Source organism: Zootermopsis nevadensis, unplaced genomic scaffold (genome assembly GCF_977971745.1).
Source record: "Zootermopsis nevadensis isolate Lab colony 2312 unplaced genomic scaffold, Znev_1.0 Znev_ptg000008l, whole genome shotgun sequence".
In the NCBI taxonomy this organism is placed as follows: Eukaryota; Metazoa; Arthropoda; class Insecta; order Blattodea; family Termopsidae; genus Zootermopsis; species Zootermopsis nevadensis.
This window is the reverse complement of record NW_028259140.1, coordinates 13692493-13709167: the sequence shown is the minus strand read 5'-3', so window position 1 is coordinate 13709167 and position 16675 is coordinate 13692493. Positions and strand designations below refer to the sequence as shown.

Here is a 16675-nt window from a genome sequence, read left to right as displayed (position 1 = left end):
GCAAGAGGCAAGTTTTTACACTCATATTTTTGAACACCTTGAAATATTTATGCCTGAATAAGATACTCTGTACATATCTAAACTTTTCTGATTGATACCAGGTTGAAAAATTTATCAGTTTGCTTTGGCATAAACAACAGCAAATCTTAAAGCTTGGCTCACATTGTAAATTTGTGAACATGAGTCTGAATATGTTGACGGAAGAGTTTTAATCACTTTCCGCTTTCTGTGTAAACTTGTTGACCCATTGAGTTGGGTTGTATTTTTCATGTTTCATTGGTGATACCCTCGACAGAGTAGTGATGAAGACATTCACGTAGAACATGGCTGCCATTAACTTGTATTCTGAAGCTACTTTGAAATGATGAGGTTTGTAACATGTTCAGTTGAGAGACATGTGTTGATGTGTTGCTGAGTAATGCCACCATTTTTCTCTTTGTTCATCAGAGAGCTTATAGCATGTTCATGATGTTGACTCATAATGTATACTTATAACACTTCTAAATTTCTATGAGGTCTTGCACCTGTCTATATCCAAATAAAGGCCTTGCAAAAGTAATGTAAGGGAGACATCATGAACGGCCAATGCTCTTCTCATGGTGATATTGTTGACATGTTTGCTGATAGAGGTTAACTAATTGTTGACATGCTATCACTATAGGATGACAACACAGCCTGTTTAAGTGCTTCTCCTCGATTCTCACGTCTGCGTGGCAGCTCAGGCAGTTCAGCTGATCGGGGCGGCTTAGCAGGCTTGCGGAATATTGGCAACACTGTAAGTAGAGGTCTGTTGTCAGTGCTGTGGCTCTACGTTGTTATAAACGTTCTTATTGTTGCAACATATCACACAAGAGTATTCAAAACATTGATTATGAAACTTCCACAAGTTTGACATTTAGTCATGGTAAGTCTCATTGTGGTTAGTATCAAGATGGCTGCTTTCTGGGTTCTTGTACTGTGTAGTCTGGAGTAAGTTTACTGACATTTCAGAGATGCATGCTTTCTCCATCAGTGTGGTGAGTTATCCTTATGATGGAGGTGGCAGGCATCTCTTAAATGTTAATAAACTTCTACCAGACTACACGGCACAACAACCAAGAAGACAGTCATCTTCATGATAAGAGTCTTATTGTAATGTTTATTGTCTGCCATAGCATTATGTATTTACGAAAATGGATTTTTATGGTTTTATTTAGTCTGTTTATGTAAATGTGAGTTTTATGAATGTCCTTCAAACTTCACACAATAATGGACCCCCACTATATATACAAGTGAAATGATACACAGATGAAAGCCCACAGTGTGAGGAAATTAGTTTTAATGTGTTGCTGTTTTTTGTGCAGTGCTTCATGAACTCTGTGATCCAATGTCTCAGCAACACGAAGCCCCTGCTGGAGTACCTGCTAGGTGACTGCCATCTGTCTGACATCAACACTTCAATATCTAGCATGAAGGGTGCTCTGATCAAAGGTACAGTACTTCTCTTGTCTGCAGAATGGACATTCTCAGTTAACATATGTACCTGCTGAGTTAATTTTTGCTCAAGATGGTTAGCTGTTGGGCATATTTTGGTTTTATGTCAGTACCTGATGAACTGTTGTAATTATGCAAGTGAAGTGACACATTCTGACATGGAAACTAATAAGTAAAGTAAAGTTTGTCCCACTACACGCCATGTAGGCGTTTGGGGTGAGAGGAGGTATAGCTCCTCTCTTCCTTGACCTCGGCACTAGATGGGAGTGAGTGGTCAGCATCACGCCCCGGCCGGCTTTACCCCCGGGAAAGGACCCCGGTACCCATTGTAGAGGAGGCTGGGTGGGCCCCAGAGCCGGTCTGGACGCAGAGGCTAGATGAAAAATCCTCTGCCCCCGTCGGGGATCGAACCCCGGTCGTCCAGCCCGTAGCTAGTCACTATACTGACTGAGCTATCCCGGCTCATACGTGGAAACATACCCTTTCTCTATAAAATTTTCTTTTGTGATTATTCGCGTCAGATGGTTAAACAATGAAACCCATGTTTCAGGGACTATTTATGTCCCAAGAGACAGAAACAGAGATAGTCCCTGAAACTTTGGTTTCATCGTTTGACCATTTGACGCAGCTAATGACCCTAAAACATCTTATTGAGTTATGTCGCCGCATAAGCTTCAAATCATATACTACTCTTTCTCTGTTAATTTGCATGTTCCTAGTTGCGTACCAGAATTCATGTAAGTGAGATTTGATTATCTTGTGGCAGTGAATATGAAGATGGCAGCCTTCTGAGTTGTTCCACTGTATAGTCTGGTAGAAATTTACCAACACGCCTCCATCGTTACAGTAATGATGAAGTCAGAAAACATTATTGTGGCAGTGAGGGGGTAGCAAGCACATCTGAAACATATGTAAACTTCTACCAGACTATACAGCACAACAACTCAGAAAGCTGTCATCTTCGATATTCATGTAAATAGCTTCCCTTAAACTGACTGTTGCATTCGTGCAGCATTCTCAACTGTGATCCAAGAGCTGTGGCGTGCAGAGAGTGAGGACCGAGTCGTGAACACAACAGCTCTCAAGTCGCAGATCCAGCGCTTTGCCCCTCGGTTCATGGGATATTGTCAGCAGGATGCTCAGGAGTTTCTGCGTTACCTGTTGGAGGGACTGCATGAAGATGTGAACAGAGTAACCACCAAGCCAAAGCCTATCCTCACAGATGTTGATGAACAACTGAGGTTAGTCAGAAAGAATTCATGTATATTTTTTAACTCGTGAACATTAAGACTTATTAACAAAATTAATTTTCAGGTTATGTCAGTTGCAGTTGTCACATAAACATGCTATAAAGTTGGCTGAATATATTTTTCAAAGGAATAAACATTAATGATTATATAAAACTATTTTTTATGCTTCAAGGACTTAAGAATTTTCAGAATTACAGGAGCAGAAGGATGAGCTCAACACAGATATAACATTCCTCATCAAAGCACCAGGGTTGGGCAAAATTAAGGAGTATTATTTTATGAAACGTGATATTCCTCTTTTAAAAAAAATTGTTTTATGAACGCTCTATTTACACTTTCCTCAGTTTGGAGTGGCGTAAATTGCAGGGCATGCCAAAATTATAGGCTTGGCATGTACCTTAACTTAACCATGTATTGGAATGCTTAGCAAATAAATGTAGGCAAATAAACTAAGAGGTGTATTAACATTTTTACAACGTGTAATTTCCAGAAAGTAGAAATATTCAGTACCATGATGCATATTAAAATCATATGTCAAACGCTATGAAAGCTTATGCATGTAATTAGTATATTAGTGTATTTCTTCAAAAACAATCTTATTTCTCCCACATTGATTTGCAGTTTGTTCAGTGACAGGATTTTTGACTGTCATATTCAGAGTTGATGTTGATAATCCAATTTCACTCACCCAGGAAATATGAAATGTCCTTTGGTATGTTGTGTTTTTGTTGTAGGGAAATGGTCCTGCTTTATATTGTGTTGCCCTCATACCTTATAAAACATAAAATTGCAGTACATGCAGCTGACTCAGCTAACTTGAAAGCTGTCACACATTACAAACTGAAATGATACTTACAGTATGGTGAACAACTTTTCAGAGTAGCCAGTCGAAGTGGAAATGGAAAGTTGTCGTACCACAGAATGTGACATAAAACCCAGGGAATTCCAATTAAATGGCATGTATTTTGTAGGGACAAAATCCATTGTAATTCTAGGGAAATTAATGGAATTGTTCTTTTGTATCCAGATTGGCAAAGATGCCATTTTGAGACTAATTGTCATTGGTTCTCTCATGGCCAGAACACTGGCCATGGAGGTAAATGTTTATGATACAACATTCATATATTTCCTAATGTTTGTTTGTATTTAACATATACATTTCATATTAATTTAGGTAAATATGTCTTCCAGGTATTTATCTAGGAACTCGATACATAAGGAAATTATCTCTGCCAGCTGTTCTTACTTCCAAATGAGTGAATCTCTTATTACTGTTATTATACAGATCATAATTAACAGAGTAATTAATTAACCTGAGTTACAGATCTGAATTCTGGGATTTCTTTGTCACTCAAACCTTTCAGATATCAGTGTGAATGTCCCACTAACATGAGCTAATTTTTGCATACTTTGTGTGTTGCAGTGATCAACAAAAAGCTGTGGAATCGTGGAAACGATACCTGCGTATGGATAACAGCAAAGTGGTAGATATCTTTGTTGGACAGCTGAAGTCAACACTTAGGTGCACCTCTTGCGGGCACTGTTCTGTTACGTTTGACCCATTCTGGGATCTCTCTCTGCCTATACCTGTTCGAACAGGCCAGGTGCGACTGCAGCAGTGCTTTGACCACTTCACTCGTGAAGAAGTGCTGGATGGTGACGAGAAACCGGTGAGTACGTTGTATTACTGACGAAGCTCTCGAATATGAGCTCTTGAACCCTACAGTAATTTATTGTTGTGCTACATTGTCATCTGTTAAATAAAAAGGATTGGCTTTCTTCATGTTTTTCTGTGTTTAATTAAGCAAACTAAGAACTGTACTATTCAGTATGACTAATTAAATATTAATTAAATAAAGATGTCATTTTCGTGTTTGGTATTGCAATCACTTTTTGCAAGTGAAGTTTTAAAAATTCAGCAAAACAATAATACAGAGGATTTGCTGTGTATTTTTTGCTTATTGTTGTGTACTTATGTTGCTAATTTGTGTTTTCCAGACATGTTCAAAGTGCCAGATGCGCCGGAAATGCACCAAGAGTTTCACCATTCAGAAGTTTCCCAAAATTCTTGTTCTTCGTATCCTTTTCACGTTCAGGCATGTGATTGTTTGTTGCTGTGTCTTAGGTGTTGTGATGTAGGAGAGGTTATGATGAATGCCATACAGTAGGTATGCAAGGATCTTCCAAATTCAGTAGCATGTGACTGGTTTTATGAAATTCATATTTTGGTGAGCCGATCTCATGTCTCTTAACTAACTCCGTAACAGTACTTTTCTCTACGTTAGGAAGTGTGTTTTTATGTTTTGACATTTGAAAGGAGGGTGTAGAGTAATGCTTGAGCCATAGTGAAATTTGCATTTTATTGTGTTTTATTTTGGATGAGATGTCTGCATAAATTCTCTTGTATCCTTTCCATACGTTGGTAGATTTACATCAATAAATCTTACATTTGTTCAGTAATCTTAAAACTTTGCATACTGTGTAGTGTATTGGAATATGAAAATAAGCATACAAGCAAAACTGTAGACCAGCAACGGCCACCAGACCGGTGGACTAATAGCTAAGTGCAGAATACAATACACCAACCCCTGTGAAACCAACATTCAGTGAAGTGTTAATATAGTTTTGTAAAGAACTCACGTTTATGATCTGTTTGAAACCATATTCTTTTGATTATATGAATTAATTCCCCCCTTTTGCCACTGATGATGACCTCTTGAGGTCAAAAGGCGTTTGGCACTAGTGTCATTTATAGTGTAAACAGTTTTGTTTGTATGCTTATTTTTATGTTTGTTCGGTAGTTACTGCTAAAAAATGTAACCACAAACTCTATTGACACCTTTGATTTTGCTGTGTTAATTTAATTTATAGTTGTGTTGTATTTTAACCCTTATGCTGAACACTATTTTTTCACTGCTTTCCTAAAGGAATGTAATTTTGAGATAAAAATTTGATCTCATTATGAGGGTTAGGTTATAATGTATATATGTGTGTGTGTTTGTGTGCTCTTGTGCGTACTTGCATGTGTGTGTGTATGAGCAAGAGAAAGAAGTGGATTAGTCACAAAATTACCAACAAACTTAACAAGTTTGAAATATTGTATTTACAGAACACAATTTTACAAACTTGTAACTGTTTAGATTTGAGAAATATCACCAGAAGTGTTACAGTCACACTTAAAACACAATCAGTAGTTTGACAACCATACGACATTTATATACAATTTCAGATCCTTCATACTAGATGCTATGTAGACCCAGACGAATGGGTTTCTGTAGCTCAGAGAGTAAAAATGAATGTCACAGCAAACAATAAACATTACTCTTTGATTGGGACTGAAGTTGAATTTTGCGGTATCTATTAATGCACGATTATTTGACTGAAGTAAAATGTTGCAGCATAAAGGTTTGTAAAGTTGTTAGGTACCAGTAAATGTAGTGGAAAAATTTAGAAACTGCCATATTTTGGTGCTGAAGTGGTTTCAATCAAGGTTCCGTTTTGACCTCTGTTCCTTAACGCTGAACTAAGATCTAAAACGATTTTCACCCACGGAGCGTTTTCGTGGGAAGCTGAATGTAACTGTGGATTTCCCTCTCAACGGACTGGACTTAAGTACATATGCAGCCAATCGAGGACAGGGGTGTATGTATAATCTGTATGGAGTAGCCAACCACTCTGGTACAACCTATTCAGGACATTATACAGCATACTGCAAGCACCCCTACACAGCGGAATGGCATGAATACAATGACTCCAGGTCAGTTACATCCCATTTTGAAATAATTCTGGGTTGTTGGTGCGATGTATTATCTTCTTTTTAATATAATGTATTTATTTGTTATGAATTAAATTGAGTGTTGACTAGATGTAAATGAGAAACTGTTATTAAAATGGTTCTTAGGGAAGTATGGAGGGAAGGTGTGCATTGAATTAATCTGGCAGGGATATGAACCAGGAATGTACTCTCATTAACATGGTAATGATCCTTTAGGTTCCATAAGATATGGGGAATTTCTTGATTACCAGAGTGTATTGTTTGCTTCTATAGAAGCAATCTTCTCTGCTGGGTTAATTATTTAAAAATATTATAAACACAAATTATGTAATTCTTAAATGATTGTTTACATTTGGTGATAAAATAATCCAGTATAATTGTCAAGGACTGACCCGTGTGAATGAACATTTCCAGTTTTAGTTTCAGAGTTAATTTCATTTATTTCTTATTCCACAAATCTCCTGTCCTCTTTGCACTACATAATTTTATAATTTTGAGTAACTTTTCATGAAAAAGTATTGGCTACCATGAAGATTTCTCAGTGTATGGATGTGTGTGTAATGTCTTTTCTGTTTCAGCTCGTAGTGTACTACAGAGTGAAGTGCACATTCCCTCCTGGGTAACTTATAATGTTGGCAATATGGTTTTTTGTGTTTCAGAGTGACCTCCATTTCATCTCGAAGTGTGGTGTCAAGTGAAGCTTATGTGCTCTTTTTTGAACTCTCCGGCCACAGTTCACACTTATAATGATGAAATCTTACGATCTTTTTTATTGGCCAAATGGTTGTGTCCTTATTTAAAAGATGAATGTGCTGAAGTTGTTAATTTTTATTTTTTGTTATACATAATTTATTTGGACAAAGAATGGCTATAAGCTGTGGATAAATTAATTATTTATTGAGTTATCATCATCTTGTGATGATTTTTTCAGTAACACCGTATTTACACAAATCTAAGATTTCAGATGCTTAAAAGTGAAAAGAAGAGAAAAGTAGAAATGTTCAACTCGTAGTAATTTTTATAGATCAAATTTCTGACAAGTGTACTGTTGTACACTTGATTGTTTATTTTCACTGTCAGTGAAATGGTTATTTTACTACATACAAATAATCTTGTATGTACTTCATACATCTGCAAGATATGGTTAATTTTTCTTTTATTTACTTACCTTTTTTAAAACTTGCCGTTACTTGGGACTGCTATAGAAGGCTTCAACTTTATTTAATATTTGTAATCATACTGTACCAAAACATTCCCCATTTTTCATAATTTCTCTTCCCTTTTTGAGGAATCAACTTGTCACACCGAACAGTGCAATATATGAGTACTTTTAACGGTGTGTTTACGCTGTATTATACGTGACCACCCATTGACTTATGTTCATTGTCTCATGAAACATGAAAGACTTTGCTAGAAGTCAAAGTGTCAGTATTTTTGTTTTAACATTTCAGAAATGTAGATTTTCTGTATACATTGTTTTATCCCAAAATTTCTGATTATTCTCATTAGAAAACATGAGATTCGAAGTTATCGTAGGAGTAAAGATGTTGTTGGTTTTCTTGGTTGTGAAGCCGTGCAGTCTTAGAGGTGGGTACAAACATTTTGGAGGAACAAACTGCTTCCATCTTCAGTCTTTAGCCAAACTGTTATCCACCTACATGTCCACAAAATTTCACAGTGAGAAGTCTGTTATTAACACTAGCAAACATTCCCTGCTTCAGTTTTCTGAGTGTTTTTACGCACAGGCACTCAGTGGAACCTCTTATTTATGCTTTTGGGGGGGGGGGGGGGGGCGGTTATGAAAAATTGTGTAAATTGTAGGAAATGTGGATACCATGAACTTGATACTTACTTTCACTTTAAACCTTTATTTTAGTACCCTGCAAATAATTCAAGTAAGCTGTTTAGCAATGTATGAACATTTTTACACATGTCCTTCCCAGAATGTAGAAATATCATTATGCAGGTTAAAGTCATTTTTCAGACACTACGAAAGGTTCTGCACAATATAATATTTGTAAACCTCGCGCGAATAGTGGTGTATGCGTGATGTGTAAGCTGAGAGAGGATAGTTCAGTAATAGTTGGGGTTGCACAGCCTCAGCTGCGGTCACATGAGTGGAGGGGAACTACTACGAGTATTAACTTTTCTAAAAATATTGAGTTTGGTTTTCCCACCTCTGGTCCTCATCACTGCTTTGCTCTGAATCTGAATCTCCAAACTGGTGTCTTCATCCGTTTTGCTCATGTCTGAATTTGATGACTCAAGGCTGACAACCAATTCCTCAACAGTGTTATCGTCCAAGTGTTCATTTTGCATGTATTTCTCCTCCACTTCTTGTATGTGTCTACATACGGGCAACCACTCTTCTTTAGTGATGAAGGAGAATCTTTCTTCCTTCAGTTTTTGAACGTCTTGCAATTGGGATGTGACGTTCTTCATCGCCACCCAGTTTTTAACCATTGCCCACATTTTTTTAATGGGATTTAGTTCTGGGTGGTAGGGTAGCAAACGAAGTGCAACATGCCCATGTCTTGCCAAAAGGCTGTCAATACAAGTAAATTGATAAATGAATAAAATGTATGTATCAAACAACTTTGAAACTTTTATACCGACAATCAATAGAAAAACACCGAGTAGAGCAATGTTTTTAGTTTGCTTATAGCAGATGACGCACCGATCTAAACACAGCTAGAGCTACAAACCAATTGAAGCAGACAGCCCTCTATCGCATGCTTTGGACGGGTCCATCTCATACTACCGAAATCAGTTCTTTGCACTCTGCCTATATTTACTTTTTTAAAAAATAATATGATATATTTCACACTGATTTACATAGTTTCTGATGATTGTATTCAAAGCTGATATCAATAATCCAAGTAATTTCATCATGGAATTACAAATCACGACATATTTGTCAGTGTCCTATAGTTTCAGCAGATCTTATAAAGGAATTGTTTTCCTTTCCTTTTGTGTTGCCATCATGTGTTACTATGGTCTGGAAATAATTGCAGAAAAGACAAAGCACATGATCATGTCTTGGCATAAGAATTCAGGACAGAACCATAATATAATGATAGCTGATGAATTGTTTGAAAATGTGACAAAGTCCAAATACTCGGAGACACCACTAACAAGTCAGAATGACATTCATGACAAATCTAGAGCAGATTAATTCAGGAAATGCTTGCCATCGTTCAGTCTAAAATCTTTTGTCCTCCCATCTCATAAAAAACTAAAGGATAAAATATACGCAAGTGTAAATTTGCCAGTTGTGCTGTATGAGTGCAAAACTTAGTCTCTCACTTTGAGGGAGGAACATGGGCTGAGGGTCTTTGAGAACAGAGTTATTTGGACCTTAAACGGAGGAAGACGGATCACGGAGATAATTGCACATTGATGAGCTTTACTGCATGTACTCCTCTCCTGATATTGTTCGGGCGATTAAATCAAGAAGGATGAGGTTGGCAGGACATGCAGCACACATAGGGGAGGGGTGTTTACAAGTTATTGGTTTGGGAGTCCTGAAGGGAGAAGACCGCTGGGAAGACTAAGGTGTAGGTTGGTGGATAATATTAAGAGGGACCTTAGGGAGACAAGAATCCATGGAGCAAACTGAGTGCAGCTAGCTCAGAATAGATTCTGTCTGGTGGTGTTCTTTTCTGAACATGGTGAAGAACCTCCAAGTTGCATGAAGAATGTGGGCTATTCTTTGACAAGCCGAGTATACAGTCTACTTTTCAAAGAGTGTCCTGCACCATGGAGTGATGTAGTATTAAGCTCATAAACCCATATAAACCAACTGCAGTACATGTAGTAGAGTCAATTAACAGTAGGGATGGGACAACTGCTCAAGTAGTTTGGGTGACCAATTTCAAATCTTTGAATTTTTTCAATCACCATCGTGCTCGAATGTTTGAGCAGAGTATCATGAGCTATGTTCAGGCATATTTTATACTGTCTGAGCTGTTTGGACAGTGATTTGTATTTTGTCAAAAGGACGTGAGACTCAAGCAGCAGGATTTAGTCTATGTACTGGACTTGTGCATAGCTGACTGCAAGCATAGGGATGTTGTTAGTACTTTTATAAATTGAATTGCTCAGTTAAGCATAATTGGCAAGTGTGGTCTATATTAAATCTCCAACATCACTCTGTTTATCATATGATTCTATTCTGTTAAGTTGCTACATATGAGCCGGGATAGCTCAGTCAGTATAGTGACTAGCTACGGGCTGGACGACTGGGGTTCAATCCCCGACGGGGGCAGAGGATTTTTCCTCTAGCCTCTGCATCCAGACCGGCTCTGGGGCCCACCCAGCCTCCTCTACAATGGGTACCGGGGTCCTTTCCCGGGGGTAAAGCCGGCCGGGGCGTGATGCTGACCACTCACCCCCATCTAGTGTCGAGGTCAAGGAAGAGAGGAGCTATACCTCCACTCACCCCAAACGCCTACATGGCGTATAGTGGGACAAACTTTACTTTACTTTACTTTTTAAGTTGCTACATGCCATGATCAAAAGCACCACTGGCACTAGCACAAGTTAACTTTGTTCTCCCTTCCTATTGGTAGGCTGCTCTACTCTGAAATCACAATTTATTTTATTCTTGTAACATTTGCCAAGACGTTGCCATGGATTCAGGAGAAGGCACTGGTGATCGTACAGTGCACAAAACATTGACTTCACAACATTTACTATCGCTACTGTTTGTATGAAATACATGTTTTCCAAGAAAATACTCTCATTGTCTTGCTTTCACTGTACTTAATTTTCTTTTCTCACCACTTGTTTGGTGCTCAGCGGTCGCTAATGCGAACTGGTATCCAGGTTGCTATGGTCTTCGTGGAATTAGACTCAGTCCGATAAGCCACTTAAGTACTTTTCTGTGCTATAGACTAACTAATACAGTCTCAAAGTTACCGTCATCTGAAATTACTTATATCTAGAAGTGACTGCTGTCTGGAAATGGCCAATGTTTAGAAATTACTGCCCTCTAAAAAACAAGGTCTGTGCCCAAATTTGTCTTGGTACAGTATGCAACTTAAACATCAGTGACGCTCTTAGAAACATAACCTGCTGCATTCCTCAGAGTTTTTCAACTCTACCATTAGATGTTCTCCAGGCAAGTTTCTTAACCAGTAACTATCTGTCTAGATTTTCTAGTTACATAATTTAATACATTTATTAATTATGTATAATTTCCCAACATTTTTATGGTGGATTCTTATTGCAGAAGAATATTAAACACAGGTGCAATCAAAATGATATGCCTTCTTAGTTTTATTTTATTTATCTTGCTATCTTGAGTAGCAGTGTGATCACTCATTGCTATCCTGTTTGTTTAGTATGTTCCTGCACATGTTACAGTCATTATTAACTTGCTTACTTCTTAGTCTGATTAGTATATATTTATTCGTGATTTGTGCAGAGTAATAATGTCACTATTTATTATCTGAAAAGTGCATAGGAATGACTGCTGTTAAATAACATAGACATACTGTTCATTTCTCATTTATAAAGCCATCACCATGAGTTTAACCATGTGGGAAGTATTGCAATCATTTTTCTTGTACATTGAGACCTGTTTGTGTAGCGGAATTATTGATTTCCAAGTGTTCGAACAGTTTAAGATTTGATTGAGTTCTGTCATACTATTGAAACTGTTTAAGAATTTCTCAATACCATCCCTAGTTAACAGAATAAATAATTATATCTAACTTTATAGCAGTTGCACATTAAAAACTAAAATGATGCTTGAAGATTGTGATTAACTCATAAGAGTATCCAACTGTTGGACAGTAAAGTTAACCAGTTAATGAAAGGGGTGTAAAGTCCAGGAAATTAAAATGAAATTACATTTATTTTGCAGAATCAGAAGTATTAGCAATTCTAGAAAAAATCAGTGGGATTGAAAAAGGTTATGGGAAAACATACATTCCAGGAACATAGAAACAAGGATTTACTTTTGCACATTCAAAACGCAAATACTACGCTAATACCTACAACTATAGAAGAAGTGACTTGATTTACTGGAGTACTTAGCCTATGCTTTCACTGTAAATTTCTGTTACTGATCTGGAAATATGAACGTTTCTGTGGTGTGTGAAGTTATAATGACCTCTTAAGGCTAAAGAACATCTTGTCTTAGATTTGGGTAAAGATGGTATATTGATGGCCTAAAAACGTAGGCACGGGATTTACTTCTGCTGAGACAATGGACTTTGGTGGAACACTCCAGAGAAGGAATGTATGTTGGAGACTAAAGAAAATGAGATGTTTCATTCAAAATTGAATATTGAAATTAAATGTATAGAAATGAGTGAGAAAGTAGAGTACCCTTTACTGTTTACAAAGTTTCATGTGTAGAAATACAGTTAACGAAGCCTTACCTAGTCCCTAGACCTTTACATTAATAAATATTACATCATTTGCAGCATATTTGTTTCTTAGGAGCTCCAAAACCAGATTACCAGAAGCGTGTGACAAAGGTTCTGAACAGAGCAAAGATGAAGTAGAGTTGCAAGGAACATTAATCCTTTTAAGTTCAATGGCAGTTATATGTCCCATCTACTTCAACAGTTAGTAATTCTTTACATCATTAAATGAAGTACAAGTAAATAAAAAATTCCTTTCCATTCCTGTCTTGATCTCTCAAGTCTCTACAGAATATTTTTCCAGTGAACATTTTATATGCACTTCTTTTGTCAGGATGCATGAGGAGGATAAACACCGATTGTAATTGGTGCTCATATTTTCTCACGTCATTTATGTGTTTGGTCAGATATTCGAAATGTTCGTATATCATCAGTGACACGTCAATTTTGTCAGTGTGTACAAGGAATGGTTGGAAAAAAATTGTAGATGCTGAGTGTGTGTTTGTCATCTGACATAGAGTGTGATTGTAAAGTGCAATGTCAGAGGCCACTCAAACCCATCAGAACTGAATCCCCGTAGCATCATGACAGTCGCATCAGAACCACCACTGTGCCTTGACAGTGCTGGTTGTTGTGACCTCTAGCAGGTATAAAGCTCAGAATGAAGTATTGACAGCACTCATTCTGGTTGCTGTGAAAGCTGCCATTTTTGTTGGTTGAAATGTAACTGTATCATTTTTACGTACTCATAAATAATTCTGGTTTACTCATATTATTCTGTATAGTGTTAAGACTATTTATTAACTGGAGAGGTTAGGTCACACTGAGCTGTGAGGTTGATCATGAATGCTGAATCAGGATAAGCTGATACTGTCCTGCCTTAACTTGATTGACTGAGGAAAATCACAAAAAGGTACAAAATATTAATTCTGTAACACCGGTCTTTCTCTTGGACATGAACTGGATACCTCTTGAATACAAATCATGTTAGATCATTAAACCTGCTTAATGCATTCAAAAGCAGAGTAATGGCTAGTGAGGTGGCCAACCTGTAATCCTCTGTCAGAATAAACTAATAATGCAGATTTTGTGATACTGTCAATTGACAGTTCTTTGCCAGACATAAGTGGTTTTTTGATCTGTGTGTGTGTGTGTAAAGATGATGTAACATTTTATTATAACTTTTGTGTTAAGAATTGGTTTTTATGTGAAACTTTATTAACGTGACTTGTTTGCAGCATGATGATAAGTTTAAAGATACAATACATCAAAAGAGGGGATCTGAGAGAGACTGAGTTTGAGACTGCAATTTGTCCCTTTCCTAAGTCAGTTCAATCTCTTTAACAAGATCAAAACCTATTATCCAATATTCAGTTCACTATTCTGCTCTCATTTTATATCTGGGTCTTCCATGAAGGCTCTAGTTGTATTTTATTTAATTTTGTTTGTTGAGCAGTGACAATCTGTGTAATGAATGTGCAGAGGTGTCTGGTTCAGTTCTGCCACCACTCAGAACATAAAATGAAAATCTGTCATTGTATTGATAGCCAGTGATGTGAAAATGAGAGTAGATAGACTTTAAAAGCACATGGTTTTGTAATTAAAAACTTGTCATATCAGCTGAGGATTGAACACAATATTTAAAGAATATGTCCTCAGTAACTTAGTTGTAAGTTTCACACATTCAATGCAAAATGTCAGATTGCAGTTGTCAGATATGAATATTATTTTTTAAGTCAATTTTTTTATATTTAGCACAGTAAATGAGAATTTTTTCTCCATTGGCTAATGATGTTACTGGCCAGTACCAGCAGCTTTCTCACACCACTTACTTTACTTTACTCTATGTGCAACCAAAAGAGCTTTTTTTGCAAAATAAATGTAAATAATGCTGAAACTGACAGCCACAGATGGTTAGGTGCACAGCCTGTAGTGAACACTGGAAATAAACTGTTTCTTGTGGTCTCACTTTAAGTACAGCGCTCATTACTTTTGGGGAACATCATGTACGCAGGGCTGGGTACTCCTCTGTACTGGCTTTGCAACAAAATGTTGGTATGGTCAAGAGGCAGGACTACAGTAACTTCAGGGGCCATTGTGAATCTTGAGTGATACATTTTAATGAGCATGAAGCATCATATTACATTGGCTGTGACTGTTTCTTGCACAGTTCATATATCTCAGAAAGGAGCAGCAACACATGCAGAAATGTTACATAGAATGATGAAATGGGCTTCACAAAACTTGTTATGTGCATGAAGGTGACTGGCTTCTGGGGTGATACACTGTGTAGTCTGGTAGAAGTTTACTGACATTTCAGGAGTGCTTGCTGTCTCTTTCATCGGGATGATGAGATGGCTCACCGCCCCGATGATGGATGCAGCAAGTGCCTCGAAGACATCAGTACTCTTCTGCCAGACCACAGGATGCAACAACCCAAAAGACAGTCATCTTGATACTGCCGTGAAAACTCGCATATTGTGTGTATTTTGTGTAGTAAGAGTCTGCTGTAGAAGTGCACTTTAATTAGTACCTGTGTGTTCAGACCTGGTCTTGTTGAAGTAAAAGCTGTGGCAAGAGACGTTTTTATTGTCGTGATGTTTATCCCATTGGTGGCCTTTGTAGAGACGAATGAATCTAGCACGATGGACTCGTGGATTGATATTGGGCAAGAGCATCACTTTTGTTTACTCATCTGCTCCCAGGAAAGTGGTAGTGTTGCCTGTGGATGTAATGAGCAGTGCAGCAGAGGCATGCATTGTGTCTCTAATTTTATGAGAGATTATGAATGCTGTGCTCAGGTAGGCGACTGGTTGTGTAATGAACTGACCCCATGTAAATATCACTCAGCCCATTGTACAGAAATTAAATATTGTTTCTAGGAAGGTATTTTGCCACTACTTGTAGAACTTGGTGATGTCTCTTGTCCTGTTAGTGGCCAGTGTATATGTTGTAATATTTAAATTTATTTATTTTTGATCATCTGATGGTGGAGAGCATCATGTGATCCTTAAGCCCCCTTGCTTGTCTTAATATGACAATTTGTATACATTTTTAAACAATGTGACAGTCTGATTTTTTTATTTCAGGGAATAAATGTTTTAATATTGTGTGGCAAAGCCTCTGTTAATTCAATATGAAATATTTTAATTTAAAAAAAATACTTTTTGTCTTGCTATAACAAGTACTTTGAATTTTTGTAGATTTTTATGTTTTTCTAGTAAAGGAATGCCTGATGCTTTTACTCTTAAACAGAAGTAGTTGATGTATAGTTCTTATTTAGAAGGAAGTGTAATGATGAATTATTTAGATTGTGAGTTGATACAGTCAAATGGTTGCAGTTAAGGATGGCCCGTCCTCTCTGTTACACTCGCATTCTTATATAATGCTGAAAGTATGTGACTAATAATTAAATTAAATATTGCAAACATATTTTTCTGGATCATAGCTACCATGTAGCTATTAAAGAGCTAAGAGAATTATAGTACATTTGCACCCAGTTTCCTAACACACATTTTAAATGGGTAGTTATTGAAATTATTTTCAGTTGAAAATTGTGTTTGTTGTGAGTGATGATGTTTATGATTGTCTTGTTTGCACTAGTCATGTAGACACATCCAGTTTGAAGTCGCAGTATTCATTATCCTCACTTGCATAAAATCATGTGACATCAGTCACTCTGGCTTCAAGATGAAAGGACAAGTTTTGATGCATTTTTAGTGTCCCTAATTTCATGTAATGACATTAGGATATTAAATTAAATATGCTAAATAAAGTGGAGCATTTTTATTTGTGTTGTAATC

General features: G+C 37.1%; 1 protein-coding gene across 6 annotated transcripts in view; it reads left to right on the top strand.

The window, feature by feature from the left end:
• The window catches only part of LOC110829304 (ubiquitin carboxyl-terminal hydrolase 2), a 40286-nt gene extending 23639 nt beyond the window's left edge, over positions 1 to 16647 (top strand). For all 6 annotated transcript variants that reach the window (XM_087345164.1, XM_087345160.1, XM_087345162.1 and 3 more), the window contains 7 exons: positions 662 to 775; positions 1344 to 1470; positions 2486 to 2714; positions 4147 to 4393; positions 4722 to 4800; positions 6252 to 6480; positions 7158 to 16647. In XM_087345164.1, the coding sequence (XP_087201290.1) occupies positions 662 to 775; positions 1344 to 1470; positions 2486 to 2714; positions 4147 to 4393; positions 4722 to 4800; positions 6252 to 6480; positions 7158 to 7245 (1113 nt within the window). In that variant the 3' untranslated portion in view covers positions 7246 to 16647. The remainder of the gene's footprint in view (positions 1 to 661; positions 776 to 1343; positions 1471 to 2485; positions 2715 to 4146; positions 4394 to 4721; positions 4801 to 6251; positions 6481 to 7157) is intronic.
• The last annotated feature ends 28 nt before the right edge of the window (positions 16648 to 16675 follow it).